The sequence below is a fragment of the Takifugu rubripes genome, chromosome 20 (assembly GCF_901000725.2).
Source record: "Takifugu rubripes chromosome 20, fTakRub1.2, whole genome shotgun sequence".
NCBI classification, from domain to species: domain Eukaryota; kingdom Metazoa; phylum Chordata; class Actinopteri; order Tetraodontiformes; family Tetraodontidae; genus Takifugu; species Takifugu rubripes.
In genome coordinates this window covers 5,147,130-5,162,753 of record NC_042304.1, presented here as the reverse complement: position 1 = coordinate 5,162,753, position 15,624 = coordinate 5,147,130, and the positions used below count along the sequence as shown (strand labels likewise).

General features: G+C 45.7%; 2 protein-coding genes across 2 annotated transcripts; both read right to left on the bottom strand.

The window, feature by feature from the left end:
- Positions 1-574: 574 nt before the first annotated feature.
- LOC101073988 (GTP-binding protein REM 2-like) lies at positions 575-5,326 on the bottom strand. The gene is made up of 5 exons (XM_011614564.2): positions 5,084-5,326; positions 3,065-3,368; positions 2,889-2,962; positions 1,532-1,709; positions 575-1,152 (listed from the first exon to the last, which is right to left on the bottom strand). Exons 1-5 carry the CDS (start codon positions 5,135-5,137, stop codon positions 860-862), a joined length of 903 nt encoding a protein of 300 aa, XP_011612866.2. The 5' UTR covers positions 5,138-5,326; the 3' UTR covers positions 575-859.
- A 989-nt stretch (positions 5,327-6,315) lies between these two features.
- Positions 6,316-11,797, bottom strand: nrl (neural retina leucine zipper). The gene is made up of 5 exons (XM_003973945.3): positions 11,705-11,797; positions 9,730-10,509; positions 9,363-9,650; positions 8,086-8,301; positions 6,316-7,653 (listed from the first exon to the last, which is right to left on the bottom strand). The coding sequence occupies exons 2-5, from the start codon at positions 10,345-10,347 to the stop codon at positions 7,486-7,488; spliced, it is 1,290 nt and encodes a 429-aa protein (XP_003973994.3). The 5' UTR covers positions 10,348-10,509; positions 11,705-11,797; the 3' UTR covers positions 6,316-7,485.
- Between the last annotated feature and the right edge of the window lie 3,827 nt (positions 11,798-15,624).

The window sequence follows — 15,624 nt, the reverse complement described above, 5'->3', positions numbered from 1 at the left end:
ATTTTGCTGCCTGATCTATATGCTGCAGGAAAGAGGATTTATGGTAAAAGATGAACTGGGTTTCGGTCTCCTTGACAACTGTCACGTGGAAGCAATCGCTCTGCTGAGTATTCCAGCTTTGCCTTCTAACTGCTATGAGAGTCCCGCACATCTCTGGTTTTTAACCTGTTTTCCTCCTCTTCTTTGCTGGTGTTTCTTTGTATACTAAACCCAGACGTAGGTCAGACATTGAACGCAACGTGAGTCATCGGTGGAGCCATTAATGAGCCCGGGAGATGTGTACTCGACAGCGTTAATGTCATTTCCTCTTTGTAGGAACGGTCTATAAAAAAACTTTTCTGGGAATGAATGGATGTTACTATAGAAACAGTCTAAATAAAATAAAAATGGTTTGGTGACAAACGTGAACACTATGACTGCAGAGGCACGTTTAACGCTTTTGAAGTCAGACAAGTCGGACATTGCTATATTTTATAGAACATTTTATAAACTGGCCTGAAAGATTTTCGTTTTTGAAAGGTTTCTTCGGTCATTCTGTGACACAATGACAAACAATAAAGCCACGCAGCCACTGTCCTGAGGCCATACAGTTTTTTTATTTACCTCTCAATCTTGAAGGTTGCTAATTATTGACCACTACATCTATTTATTTACATGAGATCTACACATTTTGATCTTGTTCTCTTAGTCTTGTGTATAAAATCTTGCCATCATGCTCCCGTTTTCCCCTGCAGGAGGATCGCTCACAGTATTGTCCTGCAATCACTCCGGCACCTTCACAGCTTTTCTCTTTCCTATCTTTTTTACTTCCAAATGTGTCTGCTCACAATCGGACTGTTAGAGGCCGAGCAGGACCCCGTCACAGCGCCCCCAGGTCGTGGCACGAGCGTGATTTCTGCCTCATGAACTTGCCCACCTCTCGCTCCCGGGGGTACCGAGGCACCAGGCTGGACAGGAAACGCTTGGCACGGGACGTCATGCTCTCACGCTGGCCCCCACCAATCATGTCCTCTGCACTGGTCCCCGGGGGCCAGGGAGACTCGCCCCTTGCTAGCCGCACGGCGCACTCCAGGAGCTCCGGAGTACGGTGATCCAGTGAGGCAGAGATCTCCAGATACAGACAGTTGTAGAGGGCAGCGCTGGACATGGCCTCTGAGGGGACAGGATGGAGCAGACCAGTTAGCTCAGTATCTCACTCCTCACAGATCTAATAGCAAAGGTGAGAGTTACAGGTAACATAAATGACAGCACAAACTTGTCCAAAAATGTGAGGCTTCTGCTGAAAGACGCCTTTAGAAGCTTTAGCTATTACGATAGTGTAATAACAGGGAAAGTGCACGTCAAACTCAGTCAGGAGCTCACACTGCCTGCTAATAGAAGCACTCAGAGCCTCTTATTCCCGTTAAAATCTAAAACCTGAATTATTTATTCCTGGATGTTTCCAGGACAAAAAGACTAAGCAGCCCGCCCAATCTGAAGGTCACCGGGGATCAGCAGCGATGCGGGATAAATGAAAACAGGAAGGCTTTACCTTGAGAGCTGACCTCACGTGTGCGCACGAGGTCACTCTTGTTACCCACGAGGATGATGGGAGTCTGAGGCTGAGTCTCCCTCAGGAGAAGCCGCAGCTGAGCGGTGCGGTGGAAACTGCGCCTGTCGGTCACAGAGAACACCAGGACACAAACCTCACACTGCAAAGCCGACAGGTCCTACAGAGGAGACAGAGGGGACGGTGAGTCCAGGAACAAGACTCAGACTCTCACAAAGAAGAGGAGGACCTGGCTGCCCAACATATGCATCATATCCATCAGAATGGTCCTTTTCAGGCTTATTTTTAGAGAACATTGTTTGGGGACTACAGAACAATCTTACAAACCCACAGTTGTGAGGCAGAATATTTCCCACGTTGTACGTATTTTTTAAAAGACCACATTTCTACATCTTACAAGGATGATTTTTAGCTCTGGGGAAGTGTGAGATAAGATAAGACAGAGCATCGATATTTGACTATCCCTCCTGCTCCTAAATCTTTACAGCTTTATGAGCAAAGCTCACGGCTGGCTGTTCTATCAGTTCCCCGGGGATTTGATAAGAAGAAAACAAATACAGCAAGTCAAATTCTGCTGATTCAGACGTGCTTACAGAGACAAAATCCTTAATAAAAAAAAAGCCATCTTCTAAATCCTTCATTCTCTAACAAAGCACTGAAGCACCACTGCGGAGGCCTGACATTTAAACGAAGCGCACGAAACAAAGAAAATATGAACAATCGGAAGAAAGACAGAGGCTGGGAATATGGGCAAAAATAAGGAGACCATGAGAGCGTGTTTAACAACAAACAGTAGCTGGTCAGAGACTGACACGTAGGGAAACACACACATCCTCCATCTGTGTCACACACGTGTGTTTGATTAGTTTCCTCACAGCAGAATGCAGCACATCCTCTCTGTGGGCAGCTCTTTCATCACACACACACACACACACGCACGCACGCACGCAAATGTGTCAGAAACGCACTTGAGGGAAAACAGGAAATGTGTGCAAAAACGAGCAGATAACGAAGCAGATGTAGCAGATTAGTCTTCCTGGAAAGGTTTCCACAAACACCTTTTCTCCTTAAAATATAACACTGACAAAAAAAACCCCGACAACAATGTACCTGTGTCAGCTTCAATATTCCTTTTTAATCTACGCTTGGCGTGTCACCAGCTTCAGGCGACAAATGATGAATGTGTACCTGTGAAATTTAAATGAAGAGTCTACGTGACGCTATAGCTGTGTACAGCACAGAGTAATCTCTGAGCCGTCTGGAGGGGCAGAGAGACCTCAGAGGTCTAATGAGGGCGCAGAGATGCATTGTGGGAAGGGAGCGGTGTTGTTTGGCCCACCTGTCTCCAGTTGTCATAGATAACGATGGTGCTGTCCTCCTCATCCACGGTGACTGTGCGCATGTAGCCCTCCCCTGTGGACAGGCAGAGCAGCGGTTAGGTCTCAGGAGAGAGCTGTGATAAATTTGCCTTCGGCCCGCTGTGACAGGGCGCCCGCTCGGCACCAGCCTCCGCACCTTCAGAATCCACAGACGCCGTCCTCTCCGTGTCCCCAGCGAGGGCGATGGCGAGGGACGACTTGCCTACTCCGTTCTGCCCCAGCAGGGCGATCCTTAGGGGCCCGTCAGGTCTGCTGTCGGCAGCCGGACTGTCGTCTAAGGCTGGGCTGAAGCTGATAGGGGAAGCAGACGGTCCCACCGCGCCCGACGTCCAGTCACAATCATCGTGAACAGCTTCTTCTCTCCTCAGCTGGTGCTTGATGGGCAGCGGGGTGCTTCCCCTGCGAACCGTGGAGGCGCTGGGCAGCGTCATACTGTCATACTGCAGGAGAAATGTAAATGCACATTAAATAAAGACAAATCACTCTAGAACTCTTCTACTACCTAGTAGTACTTGTGCCTCTCGTACACTAATACACCTCCATAAAATCAGAGTAGCATCATTCAGTCATCCACATGAGTCACACTCTCCATCGTAACCTACACGTCCCATAGCATGACTGAATGTATGTGGGTTTCATTATCTCACTGTATTTTCCAATTATCTGAGCTCTCAAACACAATACTTTTATTGTAGATAGTTTTTATTAAATGAAATGACATTTAAAGTCCCTCCACAAACTCAAGTAGTAACCGTTCGTATTAAATATCAGTAGCACTGCGGCTCTGCTAGTTCTGTTATATTATTATGGGTGCTGCATTATTGTTGTTTGCACGCATTCCATTCATTTGTAAAATCATGCTTTACTCTATACAATGTTACTCTGTATATTTGGCCAATATTCTATAAAAGACTGAATGATAACTGCTAACTGATAGTTGCATCATTACAGGAATTATATTGCTGCTGCTTTGTTCCTGTATTTTGTACATAGATTTATTGTAATTATTTGAATTTTATACATTTACAAAAATCTGATGCAATTTCCATACACGTCTGCATCATCTGAACATCCCTGTGGAGAAATTAGGGTAACAACACGCCCTTGTTCAATGTAGAATTTATTGGACTCTAGGGGGCGGCAGAAACATGCTGTAAATACGATATTTTTAAATTGGTAAATTGACTACACTTTATTTTCTGTCCTAAAAATCAGGCAAAATATCCAGCACCTGGCTTTGGTTTGACCAACGTCAGTTGACGAGCACCTGGGTACCAGTCAACAGATGCATATACATCTAACCTATTTAGCTAAACCTCCTCCCAAACTTCACGTTTCCCCCCTCCAAGGGTCAGAGTCATATCTCCATATGATCTATACCGGCATCTATTGGCATCCATCCATCCAACCATCCATCCATCCATCCATCCATCCATCCATCCAACCAACCAACCAACCAACCATCCATCCATCCAACCATCCAACATCCATCCATCCATCCATCCATCCAACCAACCATCCATCCATCCATCTATCCATCCATCCATCCATCCATCCATCCCTTTCCCTTCTTGGGGTCCTGTAAAATAAAATCAACTACTATTGTCAAAATAAAATATAATTTTACCTCTTTAATCAGTCCAATTTGTTCAGAGTTAATCAAAACTACTCACCCCATTATAGACAGCAATAAAAAAATGTATGATTACAGGCGGTTAATTTTAACAGACAAAGTAATTATCTTCTACCTACTGTGTAGTTAATTGAGTTTTTGATTACCCAACGTGCACAGTGTGAGTTGAACTAGCATATAAGGCAAATTTAGGGTGTTCAACATAAACATGTTGACTGTAGTGCACCTGTAGTGAACAATTTATATCTGCCCCAAACCTTAATTTAGTGAACTGTCCCTTTAATGGCCTCTTAATAGTGTTGCAGGTGTAGCCCAAAACACCCTCAGCTGGGTTACACACAACAAAGCCACACGACGCAGCATAAACCTAATTAAACACATTTCGCGTTAGTGGTTTGAAAAATTACGCTTTTGTGCGGTTTAATACAAAATGTTGTCTTAAAAGTGACACCACCAGAACCAGCGCCATCAGACACGAGCCCGCCACCTCCCCCCACACCTGTGCGCTAATGAGCGACCTACCCTCGCCGCTGTCTCCTCGCTCTGGAGCCTGTCCTCGGGCACATCTGTCGGCATCTGCAACCTGGAAACGAGCCGCCGGGAATAAAGACTCCAAGACGGGGGAAGAACGGGAGTGCAGGGAGGGCAGAACCAGGAGAAAGTGCCCTTGTTGTTCCGAACCACACTTCCCTTATGAGCACGAGCGGCACCTACCTGTCTGTCACGCGCCTCTCTCCCACTCTCTTTCCTTCTCTCTCTCTCTTTCCCCTCCCCTTCTCTCTCTCTCTCTCTCTCTCTCTCTCTCTCTCTCTCTCTCTCTCTCTCTCTCTCTCTCTCGGTTCGGGCCTCAGTCCACTTCGGCGCTCACTTACTCATCACTGCGCTCCAGGAGTCCCTAAAGATTCTGGACTTAGTGCCAAGGAGAGACATGCTGAGCTGCTCGCGGGGCCGGTCAGCAAGGCAGAAGGCGGCAGTGGGATCGCAGGGAGCCTTGCAGGGAGCATCCCGGTGGAAGGATGCTCAGGCGGTGTCACGAAGCTCCCGTTGACCTCTGGAAGAGGGGGGATTTCTGAAGAGCGACCGCTAGGGGGCAGCACGAAACAAGCCTTCTCCTCACCAGTTGAGATTGTTGGCGCCTGTACTGTATGTGTAGGTGCAACCACAGGAGATAACTTTTATATATAACACATGAATAATTTAGGTATTTTTCCTCTCCCTCAGTCCAAGTTTTTTTTTTTTTTCCCAGATCAAGTCATCCTCATTCCCTGATCCAAGGAGTGTTATTTGGACATGTTTTCTGTCAAAATGTGAACATAGCCATGAGCACTGGCGTGTCCCTCCCACACAAAGACACAATAGACTCCGGCAGTGAGCAGCCAGAGCGCTATTATAGACCTAATCCCACTCCTATTATACTGGCCAGAGAGAGAGCGAGAGACACAGAGAGGGAGGTAGAGCTGAAGATGAGGTCACCCCAAACAGCGCACACCCAGGGTCACCGCCTCACTATAGAGGGACAGAGATAAAGAGAGGGATGGAGCAGGGCTGCAGGAACTGATTGTGAGAGGTGTTCAGAAAAGAGATAACCTGTGCACAAGGTGCACAAAAAAAGGAAAGAGGGAAAAAAAACTATGCAACAGCATAGCAGGGCTGGCAAATTATGGGTTCTTTATTTCATATGCATATGAAACCACACTACAGGAGCAGGAAACCATGATACCGGCTGTCGTTTTTTTCTCTCCCCCCCCCCCCTCAAAATGTTAATTCTAAAAACAATAAACTGTAGGAAAATAAAAATACACCCTAGTTGAATAAACCCTGTCAATTAAAATGGTCAGAATCAGTACATAAATAACAATAAATACTGAATAAATAAGTGAATAAATAAAAGAACAATTTCCTATTTCCTACACGCAGCTCTAGTGTATGAGCCCTGGCAATGATTTCATGGGACAGTTAATTACTTTTAAAAAAAAAAAAATCCCTGCATAGTTAAGTTCCCGTAATCAGCGATGCCGTGCACACGTGTCCCCACCGTCCGTTTCGCAGAGGTGTTGAATCTGTTTAATACCACACATCACGTCACGCTGTGTTTCCTTTCTGTGATGGGTTCCTCGCTCCTCTCCGGCTATTTGCAGTCCCTTTGTTGAAGCTACGCTCACCCGTTCCTCTGCACGTGAGCACATACACTAAGTCTCTGCTCGAACTTTCAATGGCTTTAAGTCGCCACGTCCGGCTAGCAAAAGCGTTATCCCTGCTATTCATTTAGCACAATCACTGGAAGGTTCCCTGTGAAAGGTGTCCTCGTACATTCTTTAATCTGTGATGATTCGTCTCCAAAGAGGAATAAGAAAGTCTCGGTAAGCTTCAACACTTTAGTAGGCAACTGTGAAAGATTATCTGGCAAATACAACCACATGCCATGGATGATTGATCCAAGCCCATACCACTCCACATCCAGCACCACTGCACTACCCAGACCTCTGCAGCCTTAGCAGCTTGTTATAAAAAAATAGAACTACAGTTTGAGCCACTCCTCCACCGGTTTGGCGAGCACATCGCAGCTGCATTTATTGTTCGACGAATATGTAAAGCGATGTAGGGTAATACTGAACCGGTTTACAAAAGCAATTGGCCCTCTGTTTCAGTGCCGAAACCTGCAGAATACCTCAAGAAGAAGTATGTTTCGCAGTCCAGGATGCAGCCTAGAGTCTAAAACCCATGACTTAAGAGCGGATTGTCGTGGATTTCACAGTTGCATCGTCCTTTAAAATTCCTGCCAAGGTTTTTGAAGTTTATCCTGTCACACACGTTGACACACACGCAAACACACACACACGTACACCCCTAGTCCGCTCTCTCCGGATCTGCTCTGCTGTCGGATGTCCTCGCCACGTTCTCCTTCCTCTCCGTGTGGACTCTGATCAGAGGAAGTAGTCGGGGGGTGGGGAGGGCGGGTTGCTGGTGCGGGGGGCCGGGGCTTCGCCACCGCCTCCAATGCTATGGTTCGTACCAAGGAGCTTCTCGTATCGGGCCTTGTAGGCGTCTCGCTCTCTCAGCACGCGGGTCAGCTCACATTGCAGCTGTTCCAGCTGTGGAGGACAGGGAGATTGGTTTTAATGTCTGATATTTATTGATATTTACTGATATATTAGCCAGAGACGATGTTAACAGCAGCTGAAAACAAACCTGACTTCAATTAAATAGCATAGAAACACTTCAGAGGCAGTTAAATATGGCGGCGGCCCAAACAGGCATGCCTGACTCTTCATTATAGTCTGCAAAGTCATAACACACGTATGTAAAGTAAATACAGAGCAGCACCAACACGAGCCACCTTCCGTCTGTCTTGACGTCCACGACATCCGAGTTTATTGTGTTCTTTCGGTTGTCCGAACCCACAACGATGCGGTTTGAGACCACAGACCTGCTTTAATGCAGGAACCCCCCAGTTTAGGCAGGTGTAGGGCGTCAGTAGGGGTGAGGCCTCAGGCTGTATCTCAGGTCCCGGTGTGAGTGTGTACCTGTTGTGAGAGCAGATGCTTCTCTGACTCCAGGGCATGGCGGTGCTGCAGGCGCTTGTAACGGCAGGACTGTGCGTAGCCGCGGTTCTTTAGCGTGCGGCGTTTCTGCTTCAAGCGCACCACCTCGTCCTTGCTCACTCCCCGCAGGTGTCGGTTCAGCTCCCGCACCGACAGGCTCACCAGCTGCTCGTCAGAGAAGCGCTCGCTCACCCCGCACTGGTGAGCAGATGGAGAAAAGAGAGAGGAAACATTGTTGCTCCGCGTTACAGTAATTAAGAACATGACACATGCTGGGAATCTGGTTACAGTCAGATAAGTGTGAAGATCCATATATATTTATTCATTCCAGACATGTGATGAATTACTGTGAGTGTTGGAGGGGGGGGGGGGGGCACATTTCATCGCCACATGCCCATAATCTGTTTTTTTTTTGTTGCTCGACCTTGGAACCACGTAAGGCATTTGAAGAGGCAAAAATGTTTTTTGTTTTTTTTAAAATTAAAACTCTGTGTCTAGACATAAGCAGCTATAAGTGTTGCATGCATTGGCTAATAAAATGCTGGGAATCTGGTTACAGTCAGATAAGTGTGAAGATCCATATATATTTATTCATTCCAGACATGTGATGAATTACTGTGAGTGTTGGAGGGGGGGGGGGGCACATTTCATCGCCACATGCCCATAATCTGTCATGTAATCTGACTAAGTGTGGGTGACAGTTATCAGGATTACACATAGCAATAATAGCAGATATTAACATAAGCTCACATGGTGCTCCACATAGAGGAGATCCACCCCATCAACCAGCAAATAGGATAACAAAGTTTATTTACAGTTTAATGTCACATTAAGACACCGCATTTGTTTTTTTTTTGTTGCTCGACCTTGGAACCACGTAAGGCATTTGAAGAGGCAAAAATGTTTTTTGTTTTTTTAAAAATTAAAACTCTGTGTCTAGACATAAGCAGCTATAAGTGTTGCATGCATTGGCTAATAAAATATAATAGGCAATTAATAAGGTCTAAGGGGATTTACAGGAGCTTATTTGGTTTATATTTTTTTCTAGAGTCCCAGATTTTCCACATATGTTCTTTAATCAATGAAATCTTTTAATTCTTGAACCCAAACCTTGAGCCTCACATAATATACTCATGTATAGATCCTTTAAATTGTACGTCAGGTCCACACAGACAACAATAACCACATTATAAAGTCCTAATCCTAATCCTTCTCCACATATTCCCCCTCTTCTTCCTGAAACCAATGCCCCCCCATACCTGATTCATCTGCGGTTGGTTATGGTGGTGATGGCTGCCGTGCATGGGGTGGAGCGGGTGGTGCTGGTGATGGTGATGCTGGTGGTGATGAAGGCGGCCCTGTGGGCTCAGGGGTTGGGGATAGGGTGCTGAAGCGGGGGCGCCGTTCGGGAGGGAAGGGGGCGCGGAGGACAGGAAGACGAGAGGGCGGTGACACATGTCCGTCCCTTTGGAGCAAGAGATGTCGCCTCCGCTGTCGCTGCCCGAGTCTCCCAGGGTGCCAGTCGAGCCCTGAGAGAGACCTGGAAACTGGGAAGGATGAAGATGGTGGATGTGGACTTCTTATAGGACGTCTTATATATGACAGCAGAGAAGAACCAGTTGGTACCTGTGAGCTGACAGCCGCAGCAGCCGAGTTCAGCAAAGCCTCCACGGCGTCCTCGCAGCCCAGAAACCCATTGACTGGACCCCTTTCACGATCTCCCCGCTCTGGAACGCCCCCCAAGGCTCCCAGCAGGGTGGCGGGCCCGGCTACCTCTCCTCCGAACTGCTGCTGCAGGGCCGCCAACCAGATCAGGTCCTCCAAAGAGGCTGGGGTCGGACACTGGGGCCCGCCGTGGACCGGGCTGCCATCTACATTCCCCTGAGAACCGGAGCTGATGCTGGAGGTGAAGCTGTTGGAGATGGAGAGAGGGAAGGAGATGGAGGAAGATGAGGAAGAGAGGGATGAAGAGCCTGACGGCGGGGGGTGGGCATCACTGAGCGTCGGTGAGGGTGGCAGCGAGTTGTAAGGACTGGAGCTCAAACTGGAGTCCTGTGGAGGGTGACTGGTGTATGGAGAGCTGGAGGGGTCCTGAGGGAGGCCCGATTTGGGATATGAACACGGAGGAGGCAGTGGCGGAGTGTCAGACTTCACCTCGAACTTGAGAAGGTCAAAATCATTTAGGTATTCCATCGCCAGAGGGCTGGGGGGAAGCGAGGGCATGGGTAGGGAGGGCGAGGACATGTCTGGCGCTGCCGCTGGAGCTTTAACAGTCGTTCAGGGGTGTTAAAGAGGTCCACTCTGCCTCAGCACCACTCATATATCGCAACAGGAAGTCGACTAGTTGGTGAGAGTCCTCTGAGAGAAATGGTGCATCTCCTTGACCTGGTCTTTTCTTCTGTTGCCCTAGAGAAAAGATGGAACAAAAGTTCATAAATGGTCATTTCAATAAGCCTTAATAGTTCTATCACTCAGACTTTGTTATTAAAACAGGCAGTTTTATATGAGGAAAGCTGGTCAAATTCAGTCATTTTAGACATTATGAGTGACATTTTCACCAAAGATTTATCTTCTCAAAAGCTTCTAAAACCTATAAAGTCCTATAAAGACAGTGACTGACGTCTCACCTGGCAGGTTCGCGCTGATAATTCTGTCATGTGAAACCTGACAGTGACCAGTTTTGGACCCAACTGACATAAGCATAATAGATGCTTTCAAATAGAACATTGTTGCTAACTAACATATGAGGTAAGTAAAAGTCTTCAGATTCATGAGAGTAAAATAGGTGGAAAGCATCTTTAATTCACTTGTAAATTATATAAAGTTTGTTGTGTGTTGTTTTATTAAAAACATGGATTCAGACGTTGGAGATTTTCAGCCAATATAAAGGAGGTTCTGTTTGCTGCTATTCAACATTTTTGTGATAAAATCCTTGAAATGAAAGCTGAAAGTCTGCACGTGAGCCACATCTGCTGAAAATGGTGACACAAAAACACACATAGGGAGTAAATAAATGTTAGATTTCTGGAAAGATCTCTGTTCCACATGGCCGCAAGTGCAACATTTCAGCATGCTTAATCATTTTTGACAGAAATACACACCAGAAACCAAATCCAATTATCCACAGGTTTAGACTTTAAGCCACGTCACTTTGAGAAATTAATCAAAACACATTATAACAGCACCGGGAGTGAACATGGAATTATTCCTCCTTCATATTCTGTTAAACAAGCCCTAAAAACAAGTGTCTCCTGATGTTCTCAATCAAAGTTCCGTCGTCCGAGCATCAAAGAATGAAGTAGGACAACAAAGCAATTTCCTCTAATGCCACTAAATGAAGTTCTTCCAGTGTAAAACTTATTAGTGTTTCTATGAAAATCTATTGCAGAACCTTGATAAGTGACACACGGTTCACTAGTTTTGACCTTTGTGCTGAAACGGATTGTAAAAAACAGCAAACACTGACGCGGCTCCATGGAGGCCTCGGTCTGGCCGTGGACCAGAATCACAATAAAAAGTCAGGAGAAACACACAAACACACACACACACACAGCAGAATGAAGTAAAGTGAAGCGTGTTAAAGTGAATGTAAGGACCTTACCGTCGGTCATAGAGATGAAGGATGGTAACGGCCTCTTTCCAACATCGGCTCGCCACACACACACAGCACACACAACCATCCACTGACTGACACGTTCGGAGAGAGACGCAGAGGAAACAGAGTGTATGTGTGAGTGTATGTGTGTGTGTGCATGTGAGTGTGTATAGCACTCTGACACTGAGTGCCACTGCCCCCTTTCTTTCTTTCCTCTCTGCTGCAAATCCCTGTATGTAACCCCCCCCCCCCCACACACACACACACACAACTCCACATAACTGCTCTCTCATAGTTCACAAATCACATAGTTCAGACAATCTTTCTTCACCTTATACAATCCATAAGTTTTACCCCCCACCCGCCCCCACCAGACTTCACACACAATTCAAATAAAGTTGAAAGTTTTTCATCCCTCCAACAGGTCATGGTGTCGCGCTGCGTTTATCATCAAACACTCAATTTTGTTGCCCGTGAACGGTCTGAAAACATGAACAACCTGGTGAGAGTGGGGCTGCGGACTCGCTGCTGCCTCACAGTGGTGACCCGCAGCGACTGACGGTAGCCTGATGGCCACTACAGCCACCGCGTCACGAGTCTGAGCGGCTGTCACCTCAAACAGCGACAAAAGGAGCAACAACAAGAAATGGTGAATCCTTGAAATTGATTTTATACGGTGGGTAAAAAATTGCGGATCCATCTGTCAGAAAATGCCTATACCAACCAGGGCTGCCAAAAAGTGGGACTACCCTTTATTACTGTAAATCTCAACCTGAGTCAGGTCCTGTTTTGTGTTGAAACATCTGCAGATCCTGTAAAGTCTGTTCATGTAAGTGTGTGTCAGCAATAGATACGTATTCTTTTCTCAAAGGCAGGTTGATTAAACAGTCAATTCAATAAATTCACCTGGAGGTTTAATATCGAATTGAAAATATGGTTTTGCTACATTTAAATTAATGTTCAAACAAACTGTAGAATACTGTTTAGAAGTCTACACTAACATGCACATTGTTCGCCGTCAACAGCTAAATTTTTTTAAACCTTCCGGTAAAGGGGTCCCTAAAACCGCCCCCCATCTGCTGTTAGTATCAAAATCTGCAACTGATTGCTGTTTTTTACCCCTCAGATCATTTAAAGCTGAGCAGAGAAACGCACAACAAGCATTTCTTGAAACTCCTTACGAGCTAAACGTTCTAATCCGGAGTCTTTCTGTGTCTTAATAGTGTCTCGTTTAGGATCAGTGAGTTAAGAGTGTCTCCGCAGGTCTGATTTGGTGAGTAAACAGAACTTTTAAAGCTACCAGACGTGCTGACGAATGAAAACAGCCCTGTTTGCGAGCTACAAACAGAATCTGACCATTTTTTTCACAGCTCACCTATGATGACCACCTCTGATCAGAAGAGAATATATTGAAACGCGCTGTCAAATCTGGGACTCGGGGCCACTAAAATCACCCACCAGCCTTTTAAAAACTTTCTACGTTCAATCGGCTCTTCTTTCTGTATTTTAACCTCTCTATCTGTCCATCTTTTGTGTTTCCGGGGAAAGCTTAACAGTTAAATCAACAGGGCCTCCCGTGATGGTGAGGGACAAAGAGGTCGAGCTGCACAGAGGAACTTACCTCATGCTTCATGCAAACACGCTAACACCCGTCCTGCATCTGAGGCCAATCACATGGGACTTGGTCTAAAGCTTGAGACCCTACCAGAGTACAGTCTTTTTCAAAGTAAATGTTTTCATTCAGGCTGAATCACTTTGGCTCGCTTCATTCATGTTCTGTCTTTACAATCCTTCCAGGACCTGCAGCAGAGAATTCACACAGGTCGACGTTGTCACCACAACAGATCACCACAGATTTGCACGGTGCCTCTGGGGTGACATGCAGTGGTTGATGCTCATAAAAACACTGATTCAAAATCTCGGTTTTGTCCTCATCAGAGCAAAGGACATTTTCTAGTTTTCCTTGGAGTCCCGGGTGAACTTAAGAGGACCTTTAGAGTTACTGGCTCAGAAAGATTACAGACATGAAGGATAAACTAAAATCCTTATTTTTCTATTAAAATTGCTTGTTGTTTTCAGCCCCAACTCATCAGATAAGTACAATTGCTGCTGCACTGGACTCGCAAGACCAGTACCAGGCCAGGGTCACATGGCAACATAAACATCTATGTACATCACTGCACTTCAACTTTCATATAAGGCAACATTGAGTTGACTAAAACGAATGTTAATTTTATCATGAGCTTATGTTCCTTACCCAGTCCATCCCACCTAACTCTAACCTAAAGTCATCTCTACCCCCAACCCAAAAACCAGGTCTTAACCATAAAAAAGTCCTTTGAAGTTGTAAGGACCAGCCAAAACGTCCTCAATTCAAAAAAAGTGTCCTCACTTTGGTAGTAGAATGTATTTTGGTCCTCATTATGTCTTCAAATACAAGAACACATGTGAACACACACACACAAACACACACACACACACACACACACACACTTGTGTTTACACTATATTATGTGTTTATATTATGTGTTTATTGTGTTTATATTGTTATGGGGACCAGAATCTAGAGCATCATACCAATATACTCTTCAGGCAATAAAGAACAAAAACGTACCAATTGATTTTTTTTAAATACACGAACCGACAGTTCACAACTGAACATCTCATTGTGCTTTCAAGTTAATTTTCTGACACCCCTTACCCCATTTTCACACACTCCCCCTTAATGGTCTGTGGGGTCAAGTTAAGGTCAAATGGGGGAAAACCTGTCAAATTTGAGGACTGTTTCAAAGGTGCACACAGGCCAGCGAGGAGGAAGACAGCGTGACCCATGATGCCAGGTCAGAGAAATGAGAGAGTGACAGAGTAGAAGACGGTGTAAGACTGTCTGGACAGATGGGCCGAGTTGGAGTCCTTCAGGGTCCCAGTAACCCAGCCTTATCCCACAGATACATGTCCTAATCTCTGCTAACTCTGTACAAGCAGCCAGCTTACGCGTCTCACCTCCCCCTGAGGCTCTGTCTCCTTCACTCTCTACACACACACACACACACACACACACACACACACACACACACACACACACACACACACACACACACACACACACAATGTGATTGGTCACAAATTAAAAGAGACTGGGAGGTATCATAGAAACAATTAAATTCCGCCTCACATTACTGACAACATGGAGCAGAGAAGCCGATCTCTGGCTGCAGAGGCACAAACTAATAAATGCAATTTATTGGTTCAGAGATATCCAGGAGTTTATAATGTGCAGCTACCACTCGGAATAAATTCAGTCTGTACGTAGAAGCGTTTCAGTTATGAGCCTGTTCTGTTTTAATGCTACACTTGTTTAGAAATGTGAAAATAGGCGCTTCGCTTTTCATACTTGTGACGTTTAGGGTCACGATATTTCTGGCTTTGAGAGTTTAACAGCAAAATAAAGTTAATTAAGGTCAGCTTTGCAGGAAATGGTCATGGAGGACAGAGGAAAGGGCAGTAAGCTCTGCATTTAAGTCTTTTTTTCTGATACGTCACATTATTACAGGTCATTTCTTTCAAGCATGTTTGTTAAATTGGCCGTTTATCTAAAACCTCTGTGTCAGATGACACAAACACATCCTGTTTTATCAGAAGCACACAGTCTATTTAACGATGTCATTAACACCTAATATTGTCTGCATATGACAGGAGCCCAGTCAGGCGTGTGGGACACTGTTTATCATCTCTGTTCCCCTGGCCCCCCCCAATCCGTGTTATTGTAACAGGCTCCTAATCCATCACTTCAACTGTTAAATCTGACTTTGGGTTGTGCAGCTACGAGATTACATGTTCCATACTTGTGTAGTTATTGATTCTCACCCCAGACCACGTACGCCGGTGTTATTTGTGTTTGCATCTGCCCACGTGAGTGTTTACTC